General features: G+C 35.0%; 2 protein-coding genes across 3 annotated transcripts; one reads left to right on the top strand and one right to left on the bottom strand.

The window, feature by feature from the left end:
* Nucleotides 1–1,328: 1,328 nt before the first annotated feature.
* LOC116001329 lies at nucleotides 1,329–5,746 on the bottom strand. Its single transcript, XM_031241215.1, has 8 exons — nucleotides 5,729–5,746; nucleotides 3,508–3,685; nucleotides 3,350–3,388; nucleotides 3,061–3,134; nucleotides 2,558–2,619; nucleotides 2,335–2,416; nucleotides 2,059–2,168; nucleotides 1,329–1,525 (listed from the first exon to the last, which is right to left on the bottom strand). The coding sequence occupies exons 1-7, from the start codon at nucleotides 5,744–5,746 to the stop codon at nucleotides 2,127–2,129; spliced, it is 495 nt and encodes a 164-aa protein (XP_031097075.1). The 3' UTR covers nucleotides 1,329–1,525; nucleotides 2,059–2,126.
* A 6,962-nt stretch (nucleotides 5,747–12,708) lies between these two features.
* Nucleotides 12,709–16,132, top strand: LOC116001674. 2 transcript variants are annotated; one of them, XM_031241576.1, is made up of 4 exons: nucleotides 12,709–13,207; nucleotides 14,814–14,899; nucleotides 15,056–15,199; nucleotides 15,952–16,132. In XM_031241576.1, exons 1-3 carry the CDS (start codon nucleotides 12,718–12,720, stop codon nucleotides 15,182–15,184), a joined length of 705 nt encoding a protein of 234 aa, XP_031097436.1. In that variant the 5' UTR covers nucleotides 12,709–12,717; the 3' UTR covers nucleotides 15,185–15,199; nucleotides 15,952–16,132. The 2 variants fall into 2 exon arrangements, with proteins under 2 accessions (XP_031097436.1, XP_031097435.1); XM_031241575.1 differs by lacking the exon at nucleotides 15,952–16,132 and having other exon boundaries at nucleotides 15,056–15,452.
* Nucleotides 16,133–16,368: the final 236 nt, after the last annotated feature.

The raw sequence follows: 16,368 nt of genomic DNA, 5'->3' as shown, positions 1-16,368 counted from the left end.
GATGAATTTTAAATGACTTTTTGTGGAATCTTTATACACTTTCCTAGAATCTTTTAAACTTTTATCAACTTTGTAAGAGTTTATTAAAATCCGTAAGAGAAAATTCATAAACTTTTAAAAACTTTTTCATATTAAAAAGTCTACAAAAGTAATTAAAACTCTAAATTGAATATTCTCAAAAAAAAAAAAAAAAAACTCTAAATTGAATACACACTTACAAACATTCCATAACTTCTATTAATATATTATTTATAATTTTCTTACAAAAATATATGTTTATAAATCATAAATAAATTAATGCATTGCAAAAAAAAAAATTAATTGTCACAAGAATAGATCAGAGTATATTATACCTAAATAAAATATAATCAATTTTCACTAAATACAACCAATACAAATATTTCTTAACTAGCGAAACAACTAATATTGAGTAATATAATTATCAAAATATTCATCTTGTTAGTATAAAAAATTTTGTTAAAAATTTGAGTAGGTTAATTTTGTTAATGCTGAGTAATATCATTATTATAAAAAAATTCTTGTTGATATTCGTAGCAAAATATTTTCCTTGTGGAATTCCTCGTACATCACATTAATTGTGACCAAAGAAAAAAGGGAAAACACCATCTTCCGAACACACAAACATATATATGTTCTTTGAAAGAAGAACGTACAGGGTTGTTGAATTTTTTATGCTTTATTTTTTTTCAAAAATAGAGAAAGAATCATTGGCTAGCAAAGGAGAGGGCATTAGGGCAACCACCCTTACAGAAATCCCAAACTCACCTCCACAGTCTCATTCTTTTCTTCTGAGCTTTTTCGCCATTGTCATAATATTTTTTTTTAGCCATTGTTATATATATATATATATATATATATATATATATATATATATATATATATATTGGTCTTTGTTTAGATAGCTAGAGAAAAAAGTTTGTCGAGAATATTGAAAAGTTTGGGGTTGGAGGGTTGGATTTCATCTATTTATATTAATGAAGAAAAAGTCACTGCTGGAAATTAGCAGATTTCCGACCACCAAAAAGTGGTCGGAAATAGCCTTAATTCGGTCGATAATGCCTCTTCCGACCACTTTTCCGACCAATTTGGGTGTCCGGAAAAACCTTCGTCGGTAATTCCGACCACAGGAGAAAGTGGTCGGAACTACCGACCACTCCTCTAATGTGGCCGGAAAAAAACGACCACTAGAACAGCGAGACATGTCCGAGAAGTCCGACCACTTTGTTGGTCGGAAAACTGGAGACAGCAAATAAAAAAAAATGTATTTCACTACAGAGATCGATCTCTGTAGTGAAATGAGAAAAAAAAAAAAAAAACATATACACATTTCATAGGCTTGAATAGAACTCATTCATGAATACAAAGTAGAAAATTTAAAACAAGTCAAAATATGCAATTTTGGAATTTAACTTTTGATTCAATCTCCAAACTATTACATCTCTCCAAACTATTTTATGGATACTGCCACTAACATTGGACCGCAGGAGGAAGTGTGTATTTCAAGCTGCAAACAATCACAAAAATAATAAGTGTCAACAAAAAAAAAACACACTAATTATAACTTCAAGTATAATTAATCAGATGACAAATATGTGAGTTTTATCTTGTTGAAACATCTAACAGACTAACACTAGAAGTCTATAACTACAAAACATGACTACAGTCACTAGACTTTTAAAACTAATCACCAATATTTACAGGGTAATAAGTAGACTGTCTTTACAATGTGTTCTGAAGCCAAAAACAAAAACACTTTATGTCCCTGAAAATGCTAGTTAGGCATATGATGACATGGAAATGAGCAAAAGTCTAATAAATTGAAGGTCTTGAATTATTGGTAAAGTGTGCAAATTTAGAACTTTTCTTTCTTACTAAAACAATGGAAATTGCAAGAGAAGACAATGCAATAGTTTATTATGTATGCCAAGAAGACACAGAAAGAGGAAAATCTACTGATATGATTAAGAAAATGGTAACAAACTTAGCCCATAAATATTAAAAATTAAAGAGGGAAGGAATTATTAGCAGTCTACTTACTCTCACAATGTCCCCAACCTGAAGTTTCTTCCAAGGAACAATCATCCATTTCTGATCTTGAAAGACGTCTACATGAGTATTTTAATTGACATGTCATTCTGGAAACGTTTCTGTGAACAATTTTGAAGAGAGAATATAAGCAGTAGTTCTGGCACATTAAAATAGACAGCAGAGTTTAAGTTATGCAAGACTCAAGTTAACGATCTGTCACAGAAATACTCTCACAGCAGATGATCATTCATAAAAATAATGGCATATTTAGCTAATGGCACATACCCAGACTTCCCATGCCTCTTTTATAAGAGAAACAAGAAGCACCAAACTCAAAGGAACCACATTTGTTATCCGACTCACAGGACTGCACCAAAACAAAAATTTATAGATACAAAAAAATCTCAATGAACTGATGCAAAGATTAACTTTCTTCTTTTCAATTTATCCTTGTGTTCGATCGATTGGGCATATATTTTTAAGGTTTTATCCAGCTGAAGAAACATACCTGATTGGAGTGCATGACAGAATGGATATCATAAGGAAGTAGAGGTTAGCCACCCACCTGAACTGTCAGCATAAACAAAATACAGAACTAAAAATAAGATAAAAGTGAACAGAAATACAGGTTGAAGAATATAAGTTGGCAAGTTAACAGCAATAATGTTTATTCCAAAACAAAATGCAACAATGTGTATTCTCCAACCTAAAAATATATAAATAGAGTACTTTTTTTGATAAGTAATACTGAATACTTATTTCAACAAGTAATGCAGAACATTCATTATAATTCAACTTATTTTAACCTTTTCTGATAAGAAATCTCAACCAACACAAAAATAAATGATCAGGTGTAAATGATCAGAGTAATTACAAACAACATTCTAAGCATAACCTGCTCATCTTACAACTGCATTTTTCTCAAGTGTCCAGCAAATTCTTACTTTGGAAGGGAATACATATAAAGATAAATTAAAGAACAAGGGAATGAGTGAGGGAGAGAATTCTTACACTGAGTCCAACGCAATGATCTGTTTTACTAGCTTGCTTTAGTTTGGCAGATTTATCTTTCACGAACTTAAGCCCTAACAAAATTGAGGATTGAATTACAATGAAAATCATCTAAAAGAAATCCAGAATGTGTAAGGGACCAAGCAGTCTGATAATAATTTTGCATAAGCCAAGGCACTTATGAAAACCCTATCAATTTCACGAATTTAAGCCCTAACAAGACCATAATCCATAAAATTCAAGATTTAAGAACAGTACATCATAAATAACTAAAATAGCAGTAAATTACCTGTTACATATTCAAGGCCAAGACGGTCACCAGAAAAGCCTACCAACACAAAGTATCGAAGGCAGATTTAGGGCTTCCTATGTAGAGAGCCATAGAGGTTAAAGAATGAGTAGTTGAGCTTGAGACTATGAGTATTAGTAGAGATTATAAGGACTTACCGGAGAGACGGAGACGAGGCTGTGAGCGGTAGAGAGGCAAGGAGGCGAAGATCGAGCCGGAGACAGAGTAGTTGTCGCCTGTGGAGGTCTCCGGAGGTGATGGCCGGGTGGAGTCGTTGAGACACAGAGAGTTGTAGGTGAGGAGAGAGGGCAAGCGGCGCACAAATGAGGTAAATCCCTAACTTTTATATATATATAAAACGATTTCCGACCAATTTTGGTGGTCGGAACAATAAAGACCCCGTATTAAGTGTTAACAATTTGAAATGGCCGAAAGAAATTTTCGACCACTTTTTACTTGGTGGTCGGAATTTTCCGACCATTTTCTGTCCAGCCCACCCGCTCGACGGAAAAAGGAAAAAATATTACTTTTTCAGACCAATTTTGTGGGTGGTCGGAAAAGTTGTCGGAAATTTGATGTTTTCCGGCGGTGAGTCTACAGAAATCCTATTCTAACAGAGTATGTGAAAGTTAGTAACTTTTTGAATACCAGTCGACTTTTAAAAACTCTATAAAAGTCTGAATTGAATACTGGTATACTTTTAAAGAGTTTTGAAAAGTCTGGATCGAATAATACCGGTAGACTTTTAAAGAGTTTTTAAAAGTCTAAATTGAATACCACCAAACTTTTAAAGTTGATAAAAGTATTTAAAAGTTTATGAAAGTCGTAAGTGAATACACCCCCCTTAAAACCAAATGAGCTTATAGAGAATCACATTATTATTATTATAATAAATAATAAAGTAATTTTTAATAAAAATTTATAAAACAAAACTTACAAATAAAAGCATAGCATAAAATCTTAATTATTGGGAGCAATAAATCAAAATACTCTAAATCTGATAAAAGATATTCATAATAAAATTTAGTATAATTAATTGATAAAATAGTTTGAATAAAAAATATATAATAAATAACACATCTTCTATATTGATATCATATGAGAGGTCATGAGATCGAGTCTCAGCTCAGTGGAGATGTTGTTGACTCTTTGTGCTTCAATAGGTTGAGAAAATATAGATGACTGATACTACAATGTAATAGAGCCTTCAGTAGCATTCAAAAAAAAAAGGTCAATTTCAAAATTTTCTTGATTGATTTAAATACGATGACACACAATAGAACTTCTAAACTACATTGACTAGATAGTTCGTTAAAAAAAAAACTGAACTATCTTTTAAAATATTTTTCATAACTAAACCACAAATATATATTACATATACATAAGTCATTATAAAGTTCACAAAATAACACATATTTTAAATACAAATAGTAAATTAATCGAATAGAAATAAATTTACTGGTATACTGGTATTATTCTTTGGTTATTTCCTTATTATTATAATTTTTTTAAAAGTTACTTTACATTCTTTGTTAGTATTACTTAACACGAGGATCATATCATATATATAAGCAACAACGTAACAATATATTTGGCTCTATTTGTAACATAAAACATATACATATATGAATTTAATCATGCCCATGATTTAACCATTATCATAATAAGAGCGTAACGTATCTAAAATTTTTGATGAAGATTGAAGCTTTGACGAAGAATGAGCAACCCTTCTCTATTACATGACTTTCTTCCTTTAAATCCTTTCTTTCTTAGAAATTATAAGACAGAATTGAACGTAACGATAATGCCATAAAAATGTTATGTTATAACCTTTTATATTTATTGAAAGTCAAAGATGGGTATGAAATGAGACATTTCAAGCAAAATAATTTCTAACATGAATTTCTTGAATGTTCAAATATCATATATAGTTTTCACGGTACTTTTATTGATTTGACTATTCTTTAATTAAATGAGTATTTTTCATCTCCACAACTTTTATACTAAGCTTAGATATAATGGTAAAACTTTTACCTTTCAACTTTTCAAGATAACCAATGAGAATCCACTACTAGCCTTCTTAAAGTTTATCCTTGCATGGATTATATAGACTTATTATCCATGCGTATACACAAACTTGATTTCCTACTTGTCTATAATTCATAAGGTGTACTATGAACTACCTTACTAGGAATTTGATTCAGTAGATATGCGATAATGGTCTTTAATGCATACATCCACAATGAAGGCTATGGTATAATTACTCACTATAATTGTTGCCTTCGGTGGGTGTTCAAGTACTTGAAAGTCCCTGGATCTAAGTGACTAGATTAACACTATAACTGCTGCCTTTGGATCGAAGTCTTATACATTGTTGACCTTTGATCTCTCTTCCATCTGCCCATGAAATCCCTTAGACTTTTCCCTCTACTATGCATTACAGACTTACGGTGCATCCTGCGCTGATTATTCTTGGAAAAGTATGTTAGGAAGCTCCTGGATAAATTTGAAAGTTTTTGGATTGACCCATCCAAGATCGTGTTAAACCACTACTAGGCCGTCTCATCCAAAGTGGATAGAATGCCTTGCACATGACCGAATTGTCTACCCCAACCATCACCATAGTTGTCTTGTATGGCATCATGTGTGTGTGTGTGGGGGGGGGGGTAAGAGGTCCCGATGTAGGCCTTGATAGCTAGAAGCCTAAAATACTTGGGAGGGGCGCATCCATTATACTCGGTGTAAATGGTTTGACCATCCTTACATCAGGTTTAGGTGGTTACTCCCTGAATCATTGATTAGTCGGGGAGGCTCAAGAACATGGTTTTCCAAACAGGGAGGGAATGGGGTGGTTTTCCAATCATGAAAAAAAGTATAAGGCTTATGCTTGTTTGACTTTTCTCTTTATGAGAACAAGCCTATGACTTATGCTTTTTCTTTGTTACTTAAAAGAAAATCAAAATACGAAAGAATACAAGGAACAAAATACACATGTGTATTACTTGATTAAAATATTTATTTATGATAGTAATGTCTAAAAATAATTATGTATAAGTAATAAATATTTGATTAAACTAATTATTTATGATTTTAATTATTATATTCATGATTAGTAATAATTGTGTATAATTAATAAATATATTTATTTATGATAGTAATGTTTAAAAATAATTGTGTATAATTAATAAATATTTGATTAACCCATTTTTTTATGATTGCAATTATTATGTTAATGATTAGTAATAATTGTGTATAGTTAATAAATATATTTATGATTTGTTAATGACTAAAAAGTAAAAACTGAGTTATAATAAGGTAAATATATAAAGTCGATTAGATTATTATCAAACTGCGAATTTGTGATACAATGTTTGCAAGTAAATAAAAAAAATACCCTACGAGTGATAATTTAACACTGGGCACTGGTTTCAATCATGAGTTCGTGCCTTGCAAATTTGCAATAATTGCATCGTCCTGTTGCTGTCGTATTCCCAAAGTCCATTTCATTTTGAAAGCGACAAATTCGTCGTTGGCCTGGACGTGAATCTCGTCTAGCGGAAGACGGTGGAAGTAAAATGAGCTCACTCGTCCATTGAATTTCATTGCACGGTGGAAAGAAATCAGTTGCATAACTTGCCATGTAATGTTCTATGGAGAGCACATTTGGCACAAATGAGTCATACGTAACTTCTTTAAAGTGGCATGCTGCAATGATGTGTGCACAAGGTAAGGAGGTGTTGGCGTTCCAATTTCCACAATCGCAACTAGAGTCGTTCAAACAAACTTTATGAAATCCAGGATGTCAAAAAATCTTGTACAGGGTTCGCATGGTAGACAGAACATACGCATTATCTCATATGGGGTTCGCAAGGCAGGCAGAACGTACGCATCATCTCGTACGAGGTTTGCAAGGTAGGCGGAACGTACGATCATCTCGTACGAGATTCGCAAGAAAGCGAAGCGTACACATCATCTCGTATAGGGTTCGCAAGGTAAGTAGAACATACGCATCATCTCGTATGGGGACTCCGCAAGGCAGGCGAAATGTACCCATCATCACCTAAGCTTGCAGGGCAAGGTTTGCAGCCCAGCGTGCAAAAATTTAAAAAAAAAAACAAAAAAAAAAAGCTCAAATCCCAATTCTCAACGGTCAGCATATCTTATCCCACTTCACAGTAGTCAATGCTTTTAATCCCGCATTTTAGTGACCGATATATTCCGCTTCTCAGTGGACTACTAAGCTACCCTCGAGGCGAGGCATCTCAGTGAGCCTACACGAAGGGAATGCGGGTATTAGGACTCTACATAATAGAGTCATACTATAAGTCTCAGTCCTAGTTTACTTATGATTCTCAGTCCTAGTTTACTTATGATTCTCAGTCCTAGTTTACTTATGATTCTCTTGTATATATACTCGTGTATTCCTACAGTCATATTTTGTGAACTCTAATACAAACATAATTGTTCTCATCGCGGGAAAGATCTCTTTATTTTTCTTGTAGGGTATGTGTGAGAGCTAAGTTATCCTGACGAACTACATGCAAGGAAGGACGTAAGGACTAAACACCAGGCTATTCAGACCAGGAGTTGAGAGGATCAAGGTGCGCAAAAGGTCAGGAGTGTCTTGACGAGCCGAATGCAAGGAAGGTGGTAAGGACTAAGCACCAGGCTATTCAGACTAGGAGTCGAAAGGATCAAAGTGTGCAGAAGGTTAGGACTGTCTAAACTTTCTTTGCCGGTCAAAGACAACCAAAGAAAGGGTGGACTCGTGATGGGGTCATGGGATCTTGGGGGGCCATTTTATTGGATAAGTCTTGGCCCAATTGAGTGAAAAAGGAAGCATGGAGCAAAATATTAAAGGAGGCGCTACCAAAAGGTATCAAACCCACAACCTCTAGCATAACAACACAAGTACCAACCACCCAAGCTACTCAAATTAAATGTATAGAAAGGTAGGATGCTCTATTTACCCAGGTGGAGACCGTTGACATCCAGGTAGTGGGGGACACGTGTATGTCTAATATTGAAGGCAAGCTAGTGCCGTACATTTATCAAGCACCTGTGAAGTCTTCAACACTATAAATAGGGTGCATTGTCTCCCTTAAGATATCATCCCTTGGTTCACTCAATTCTCCAGTCCAGTGGCTTGATGTCCTAATCTTTAGCTCATATACCAGGGTTCGATTCAGTACGATTCCTAGCAATAGCATTATTATTTTTAGTCCCCTTTTTAAGCTGTAGCTTGTACTATTTATTTGGGCTGCCTTTTGGACCAATATCTTAGGCTTTATATGTACTTTCTGGCCTAGTGCCCCAAGCAATAATACTATTATTTTCCTACCCCGTTCTGTACTGTCATACTCAATTTATGATGGACCCAGGCTCGATAAAACCATCAATATCCTAGCACTAACCTTTGATGAAACAACATGTGAAGGACAAGAGATTATTAGTGACAATATGAATATTTCATAGCAATAAGTATACTTGCGCATAACCTTTATTTAGTGAAAGGAAAAAATAAATAAATTAAACTAGATATGGCTTCTAAATGGGGTTGAGAGTGATTGTGTGAAAATAAGACAATGATTGAGTTGTTATCCATCAACTATGAATGATCTTTTTTCATCTCTTTCAATCTCTATGGTTTCATAAAAATGAACTTTATTGGCCACAAAAGCACCCAAACACATCATTAGGAGAAATATTAGGGGAAAATATTATTTTCTTAAATAATTTAATGTTTAATATTTGATTAATAGATGAAAATAATGTTTGGTACTGTATTAATTAACAGAGTCAATAGTACTCAAAAAAAATTAACTAATAAACTTGTGACACCTACCAAAGGCCTTGTGGTCAAGCGGCATGAAGTGATTCTCCCAAGTGGGAAGTCATGGGTTCGAGCCTCAGTGGGGGCAATGTTGACTTTGTTAGGCTTCAGTAGGATAACATGGTCAATAGTATTCAAAAAATAAAATAAATAAATAAACTTGTGACACCTGAGCTTCTATAAACTCTTTATATGTACTCTTACTTTTTGATAAACCCAATAAATAAAGGAAATAGTAAATGGATAGGAAAATAGGCAAAATAAGTGTTGTAGGGTCATGGAGACCAAATATTGTATTGGATCATAGTTGCAAAGCTATTACAAAGACAATGTAATACTATTACAAGAGTAAATTAAGACAAATAAGATAGGAATATGTATACCCATGAATGAGACAGTGTAATACTATTACAAGAGTAAATTAAGACAAATAAATGAGACAATAAGAAAACCTGAGTTGGTTGTAACAAACTTGAACCGCGCTTGGCTGAACATCCCCTCGGCCTAGCACCCCCCCGGGCACCCCAACCGAGCACCCCCTCGAACTCGATTGAGCACCCGAGCCGAGGCGTTGGACAGTGGCCTTGGCCGAGGCTTTGGTCTTGGTGGGCCGAGGCTTTAGTCTTGGTGGGCCGAGGCCCCAGTATAGGCTCGGCCTAGGGCACTCGGGTTGAGCACGGGGCTCTACCTTGGTGCTTTGGGTCCACTTGTGTCATCCTTGCTCTGTCTTCTCGGGTCGGCTTGCTCCATTTATAATATATCCATCATTTTTATTTTATGATATAACAAATAATGATAAGGACCTTGTTTTGTTATTTGCGATCCGTCATTTTCAGCATTTTGACTTAGTCAAAACGCTGGTTAATGGCGGTTTGGAGCAGCGGATTTGCTCCAAACCGCCAAGTTGCAAAACGCTGCAAGTAGCAACGTTTTGCAATGACGGTTTGGGAAAATAATTTCTTTCCCCAACGCCCTTATAATGAAAAAAAAAAAAATTTTGAACTTCAGTTTGCCCAACGATGAGCTCTGAGCAAACTATTGAAAAAAATGGATCCTTGAGGTTCTTTTTATAGGAGCCTCGAAGGCTCCATTCCCCACTTATCCCACCGATGTGGAATAAGTGGGGAAACAAAGGGGAGCCACTGTGCGGCTCCCCCCTCTTTTTTTTTTTTTTTCTTTAAAAAAATTTTAAAAATATTATTATCATTATTTATTATTATTATTATTGTTATTGTTATTGTTATTGTTATTATTATTATGATTGTTATATATATATATATATATATATATATATATATATATATATATATATATATATATATNTAGCTTGTACTATTTATTTGGGCTGCCTTTTGGACCAATATCTTAGGCTTTATATGTACTTTCTGGCCTAGTGCCCCAAGCAATAATACTATTATTTTCCTACCCCGTTCTGTACTGTCATACTCAATTTATGATGGACCCAGGCTCGATAAAACCATCAATATCCTAGCACTAACCTTTGATGAAACAACATGTGAAGGACAAGAGATTATTAGTGACAATATGAATATTTCATAGCAATAAGTATACTTGCGCATAACCTTTATTTAGTGAAAGGAAAAAATAAATAAATTAAACTAGATATGGCTTCTAAATGGGGTTGAGAGTGATTGTGTGAAAATAAGACAATGATTGAGTTGTTATCCATCAACTATGAATGATCTTTTTTCATCTCTTTCAATCTCTATGGTTTCATAAAAATGAACTTTATTGGCCACAAAAGCACCCAAACACATCATTAGGAGAAATATTAGGGGAAAATATTATTTTCTTAAATAATTTAATGTTTAATATTTGATTAATAGATGAAAATAATGTTTGGTACTGTATTAATTAACAGAGTCAATAGTACTCAAAAAAAATTAACTAATAAACTTGTGACACCTACCAAAGGCCTTGTGGTCAAGCGGCATGAAGTGATTCTCCCAAGTGGGAAGTCATGGGTTCGAGCCTCAGTGGGGGCAATGTTGACTTTGTTAGGCTTCAGTAGGATAACATGGTCAATAGTATTCAAAAAATAAAATAAATAAATAAACTTGTGACACCTGAGCTTCTATAAACTCTTTATATGTACTCTTACTTTTTGATAAACCCAATAAATAAAGGAAATAGTAAATGGATAGGAAAATAGGCAAAATAAGTGTTGTAGGGTCATGGAGACCAAATATTGTATTGGATCATAGTTGCAAAGCTATTACAAAGACAATGTAATACTATTACAAGAGTAAATTAAGACAAATAAGATAGGAATATGTATACCCATGAATGAGACAGTGTAATACTATTACAAGAGTAAATTAAGACAAATAAATGAGACAATAAGAAAACCTGAGTTGGTTGTAACAAACTTGAACCGCGCTTGGCTGAACATCCCCTCGGCCTAGCACCCCCCCGGGCACCCCAACCGAGCACCCCCTCGAACTCGATTGAGCACCCGAGCCGAGGCGTTGGACAGTGGCCTTGGCCGAGGCTTTGGTCTTGGTGGGCCGAGGCTTTAGTCTTGGTGGGCCGAGGCCCCAGTATAGGCTCGGCCTAGGGCACTCGGGTTGAGCACGGGGCTCTACCTTGGTGCTTTGGGTCCACTTGTGTCATCCTTGCTCTGTCTTCTCGGGTCGGCTTGCTCCATTTATAATATATCCATCATTTTTATTTTATGATATAACAAATAATGATAAGGACCTTGTTTTGTTATTTGCGATCCGTCATTTTCAGCATTTTGACTTAGTCAAAACGCTGGTTAATGGCGGTTTGGAGCAGCGGATTTGCTCCAAACCGCCAAGTTGCAAAACGCTGCAAGTAGCAACGTTTTGCAATGACGGTTTGGGAAAATAATTTCTTTCCCCAACGCCCTTATAATGAAAAAAAAAAAAATTTTGAACTTCAGTTTGCCCAACGATGAGCTCTGAGCAAACTATTGAAAAAAATGGATCCTTGAGGTTCTTTTTATAGGAGCCTCGAAGGCTCCATTCCCCACTTATCCCACCGATGTGGAATAAGTGGGGAAACAAAGGGGAGCCACTGTGCGGCTCCCCCCTCTTTTTTTTTTTTTTTCTTTAAAAAAATTTTAAAAATATTATTATCATTATTTATTATTATTATTATTGTTATTGTTATTGTTATTGTTATTATTATTATGATTTATATATATATATATATATATATATATATATATATATATATATATATATATATATATATGTATGTATGTATACCCTTTTTGTCATTTTGCATGTTAACCGTTATTTTAAACAATTAATTTTACCAAACATCTTTTTACAAATTGCTAATACAATCCGCTGGTCAAATCCACTATTTGATAACCGCTAACATAATTTATTACCGCTGAACGGTAACCGCTAACCGCTAACCGCTGACAACCAAACAAGCCCAAAATACTCAAAATAATATTTACATTTGTGAGTGAAAATAGAAATTGAGAGTTAAAAATAAAGTCGACCGAAGTATTTTCTTGAATATAGCGAAGGACTGATAAATGGATCACAGCGTCGTGTATGCACGGAAAGATATGCAAAACCAGAAAACAAAAATGGAGGCCGACGCAAAATGCGCGAATTCTCCGTGCACCGCTGCGGCAGCGGTAGACAGCGGCCTGGTGATATTAGCCACCGATGTAATCCATTCATTTCTCGCCGCATCTACCCAGGACGCTAACCTATCTCAGGACTTGAGAGACCTCGCCGCCTCACTCTCTCAGCGAGCCTCCGTGCCCTACAGAGCTCTGCGTTCCATCTGGATTGGATCGAACCCGTCGAGAAGACCTCAACTTGTTTCTCTTCTGTGCGGATCCGGATTCGCGTTCTCAAGCCCCAAGCCCAGAGAGAAGAGTGAGGAATTGAAGGCTCGCCTCAGGAAACTGGCGGAGGCATCCGAGAGGAAAGCCTATGAGGAATTGGTGAAGGACATAACCCCCAAGAAGAAAGTTGAAGAGCCTTTCTCTTCTTACAAGGATCAATTAGGCTTTGGTGAGCTCCGACGACCTCTTTCCCAAACCCCTGAAATACCTCATATTTCTATCTATTAATCTATATTAAAGTATGGCATCTGATACAATATGGAATTTTAGCTCTCATCTATATCGTATTTTATTGGCAATTTGTGTATGCTTATCCATAATGCAAATTTTGATCATTAAGATGTGAAATTATCTCAGTGCCGTTGGTATGTTTTCTGACTTGAGATAATGTTGTAAGATACATCTTTGCGGCTCTAGAACTTAACAACTGCAATCTTAATTGGAGATAGTGAAATGTTGAAAAGTGCTAACTGATTGTGGTGAGAATCCTTGTTGAGGTTCATTCAACTTTGGAGTTTAGATAGGTAATGTTAATCCATTCATCTATTGATTGAGTGTGCCTAAAGATTAGGAGTAGGAAGATGCAGATGCAGAAAAAAGTGAGCTCTTTGTGTTTTACAGTCCATCTTTTTTATTCTTTAAGTTCGACTTTCATTTTGGGAAGGTTCTAGGACTGAAGAAAGTAGTTCAATCAACAATGTTGTGAAAGATCTCAACATTTTCATTTTCGCATTTGCCATTTATTTATTAGACGGTGACCCAACATCATGCAAAAGCATTTAAATTTTAGGAGTTCATTATGGGTACATATTTATTAACTCATGGAGGATATGATTATTTAGATCAGAATAAATGAGAGGCATTGGGCTCTAAACAATTCTACGGCATACCTTTTTAATATAAGTGTCCTGTGAGAAACTCCATGCCACCCTAATTTTTGAATTCATGCGTGTTTATAACCTGTCTCTAGATAACGGATAACCTCCGTCTACTGTTGGTACTGTCACAAGTTTTATTTCATTCATATAGAGCATACAGTAGCTTCAAGAGTAAGCTTTTGTTGTTAAGAGTATAGATCATTACCCCTAACCATTGGATTTTCAAACTCTTAATACCGAGACTCATTACTTTCTATACATTAACTTCATCAACAGACACCAAATTATACATAAAGTGGCAAAAGAAACGTTAGGGTTCCCTGCATTTTTTACTTTATGATCGCAGCTGTTTTCTTGTGCTAAGCCCTATCTTTTCACTTGGCTCCCATGTCTGGAGTCAAAGACTGGGATCCCATGGTTTAACTAGACCAATACATACTTCCAGCTTCAGAACTGAATTTCCTTGTAGCCCTGGTCTGTCTAGGAGTAGAGAACTGGTTGCAATCCCCTCTTGAGTCTTGAATGACTAGGTTTGGTGCATTTGAGACGGGAAAGGAATTGAAGAAAGTGGCCAGGATACTGTTTTACTTTATTTTTTTATCGGAGTATTTGCACTGACCTACTTCACTTGAAGTTGTTGATCTTTGAGAAACTGCTGAACTGTGGAGTTAAGGATCTATCCCTTGGGATCAGGTTTCATGGATGGAACAAAATCCTTTTGAGTGGACATTCAAAGATGAGAAGAATGTTTTAGTTATTTACTTACTTTTAAATTCTATGAGCATCCGTGTCTTGCTATGTGGTTTAAATTTATGCCCCCCTTTCAGCATCAGCTTAAGAGAATTTTGTTAGTGTTAATCAATTTAATTTTTTAACTGCTATCTGGTTTATTGGCAGGCATGCACGTTGTTCTTATGATGTTCACTGGCTTTTTGGTGGGATATGCTGCATTCAGGGCTTTATTTAGTCACAGTCCTGCGATGGTAACTTGAATGACTATCTTTATATTTATTGACAGTCACAAGATGAATTTGGAGCACTTAATAGCTGACCACCACTTATGCCTAGAGTTTGCACATCATTGCCTTTTACTTAATTCTTGTTTGGTATAATTGACATCACTGCTATTCCATTTTCAGAGTGCTGCTGGTGGCATCCTTGGACTGGTTATTGGCATGCTTGTAGAAACACTTCTTTTCATAGTTAGAACTACTAGTCTAGATCGAAGATCCACTTCTTTTGTTTCTAAGGCAAAAAAGAATCAGTAAACTTCACCGTGAGAGGTTGGTTCTTTCTACTTTTTTTGCTCTACCATATGGAGCACTTGTTATTTTCTGTACTGTAAAATATGCTTACATGTTTGTTAATGATGATAGATTCAACTTATTAGCCATAACCTATGAGGCTCTTCGCTTGAAAAGAGGTTATGATTTGCAAAGTTTATGGTATTTACAGAGGGAAACACCTTTAATCAGGAGGAAAGAACCCCTCTTCTTGTCTAATAATAAGAAGAAAGGATTTCAATTGTTGATGCTACTCACTAGTTTTAAAATTTTAAAGTAAGCTGTGGTTAAAAATGGTTCAAGTACAAAGTTACTCCGTATTTAATAAACCTTGCCTGCATTTGAATCACGTAGCTAATGAATCTTTGGCTGTGGCATACACGGGTAATAGAATGTTTGAATCTAAATTATTCTTTAAATTTCAACTATGAATTTTAATTTTTATGTATTTTAGCTTCAAGTATGTTTTACTGCTCGAAATCAGGAACCATTATCTTACAAAGGACTTGTACATTTCTAAAGGGATTGGATTTTGTTGCACTGTTATTTGATGTTTGTTTTGGGGGGAAGGGATGGATGACTGATTGACTGTTGCAATGAATAGTATAACTGTATAATCTTATGTTTACATACTTCTCTCAATTATTAAATGGTTTATAATTGAACTATCTGAGTGGGCAATGTTAAAAATTAAAACTAGGGCTGCCCAGTGCTTTAGCAGTATTAACAGGAACTTAATGCTTATGATGTAGGCATAGCGGTTCATTTGGTTCTTGAGTGATAGATTGTAGATAAGGACATAAGATTGAGCCCTAGCAGTTGCCGTAGTGGGTACGGATATAAACACTGATCCTCTCACTTAATGGGCAGCTGAGTCACTGTGAAGTTTCATTTTTAATGTATTGAATGTTCACTTTGCAAATGAACTTTTAATGTATTGTTTTGTTTTTTTTTTTTTAAACAACTTTCAATGAATTAAAAATGAACATTTATCCATGGGTGACATTGCAATATAGATCATGGTCCATAATATAATTTGCCTTGTGCAATACAGCAATAGTTATACCATGGACTTGGGTCTATCTTGTAAGGTGGATCCATCACAATTTACACACTGAATATTTACAATTTACATTTAGTTACCATTCAGTATGTAAATTGTGTATTTT

Source organism: Ipomoea triloba, chromosome 13 (assembly GCF_003576645.1).
Source record: "Ipomoea triloba cultivar NCNSP0323 chromosome 13, ASM357664v1".
NCBI classification, from domain to species: Eukaryota; Viridiplantae; Streptophyta; class Magnoliopsida; order Solanales; family Convolvulaceae; genus Ipomoea; species Ipomoea triloba.
Note: the sequence above shows the minus strand (reverse complement) of the source record. Positions and strands in the feature narration are given on the sequence as shown.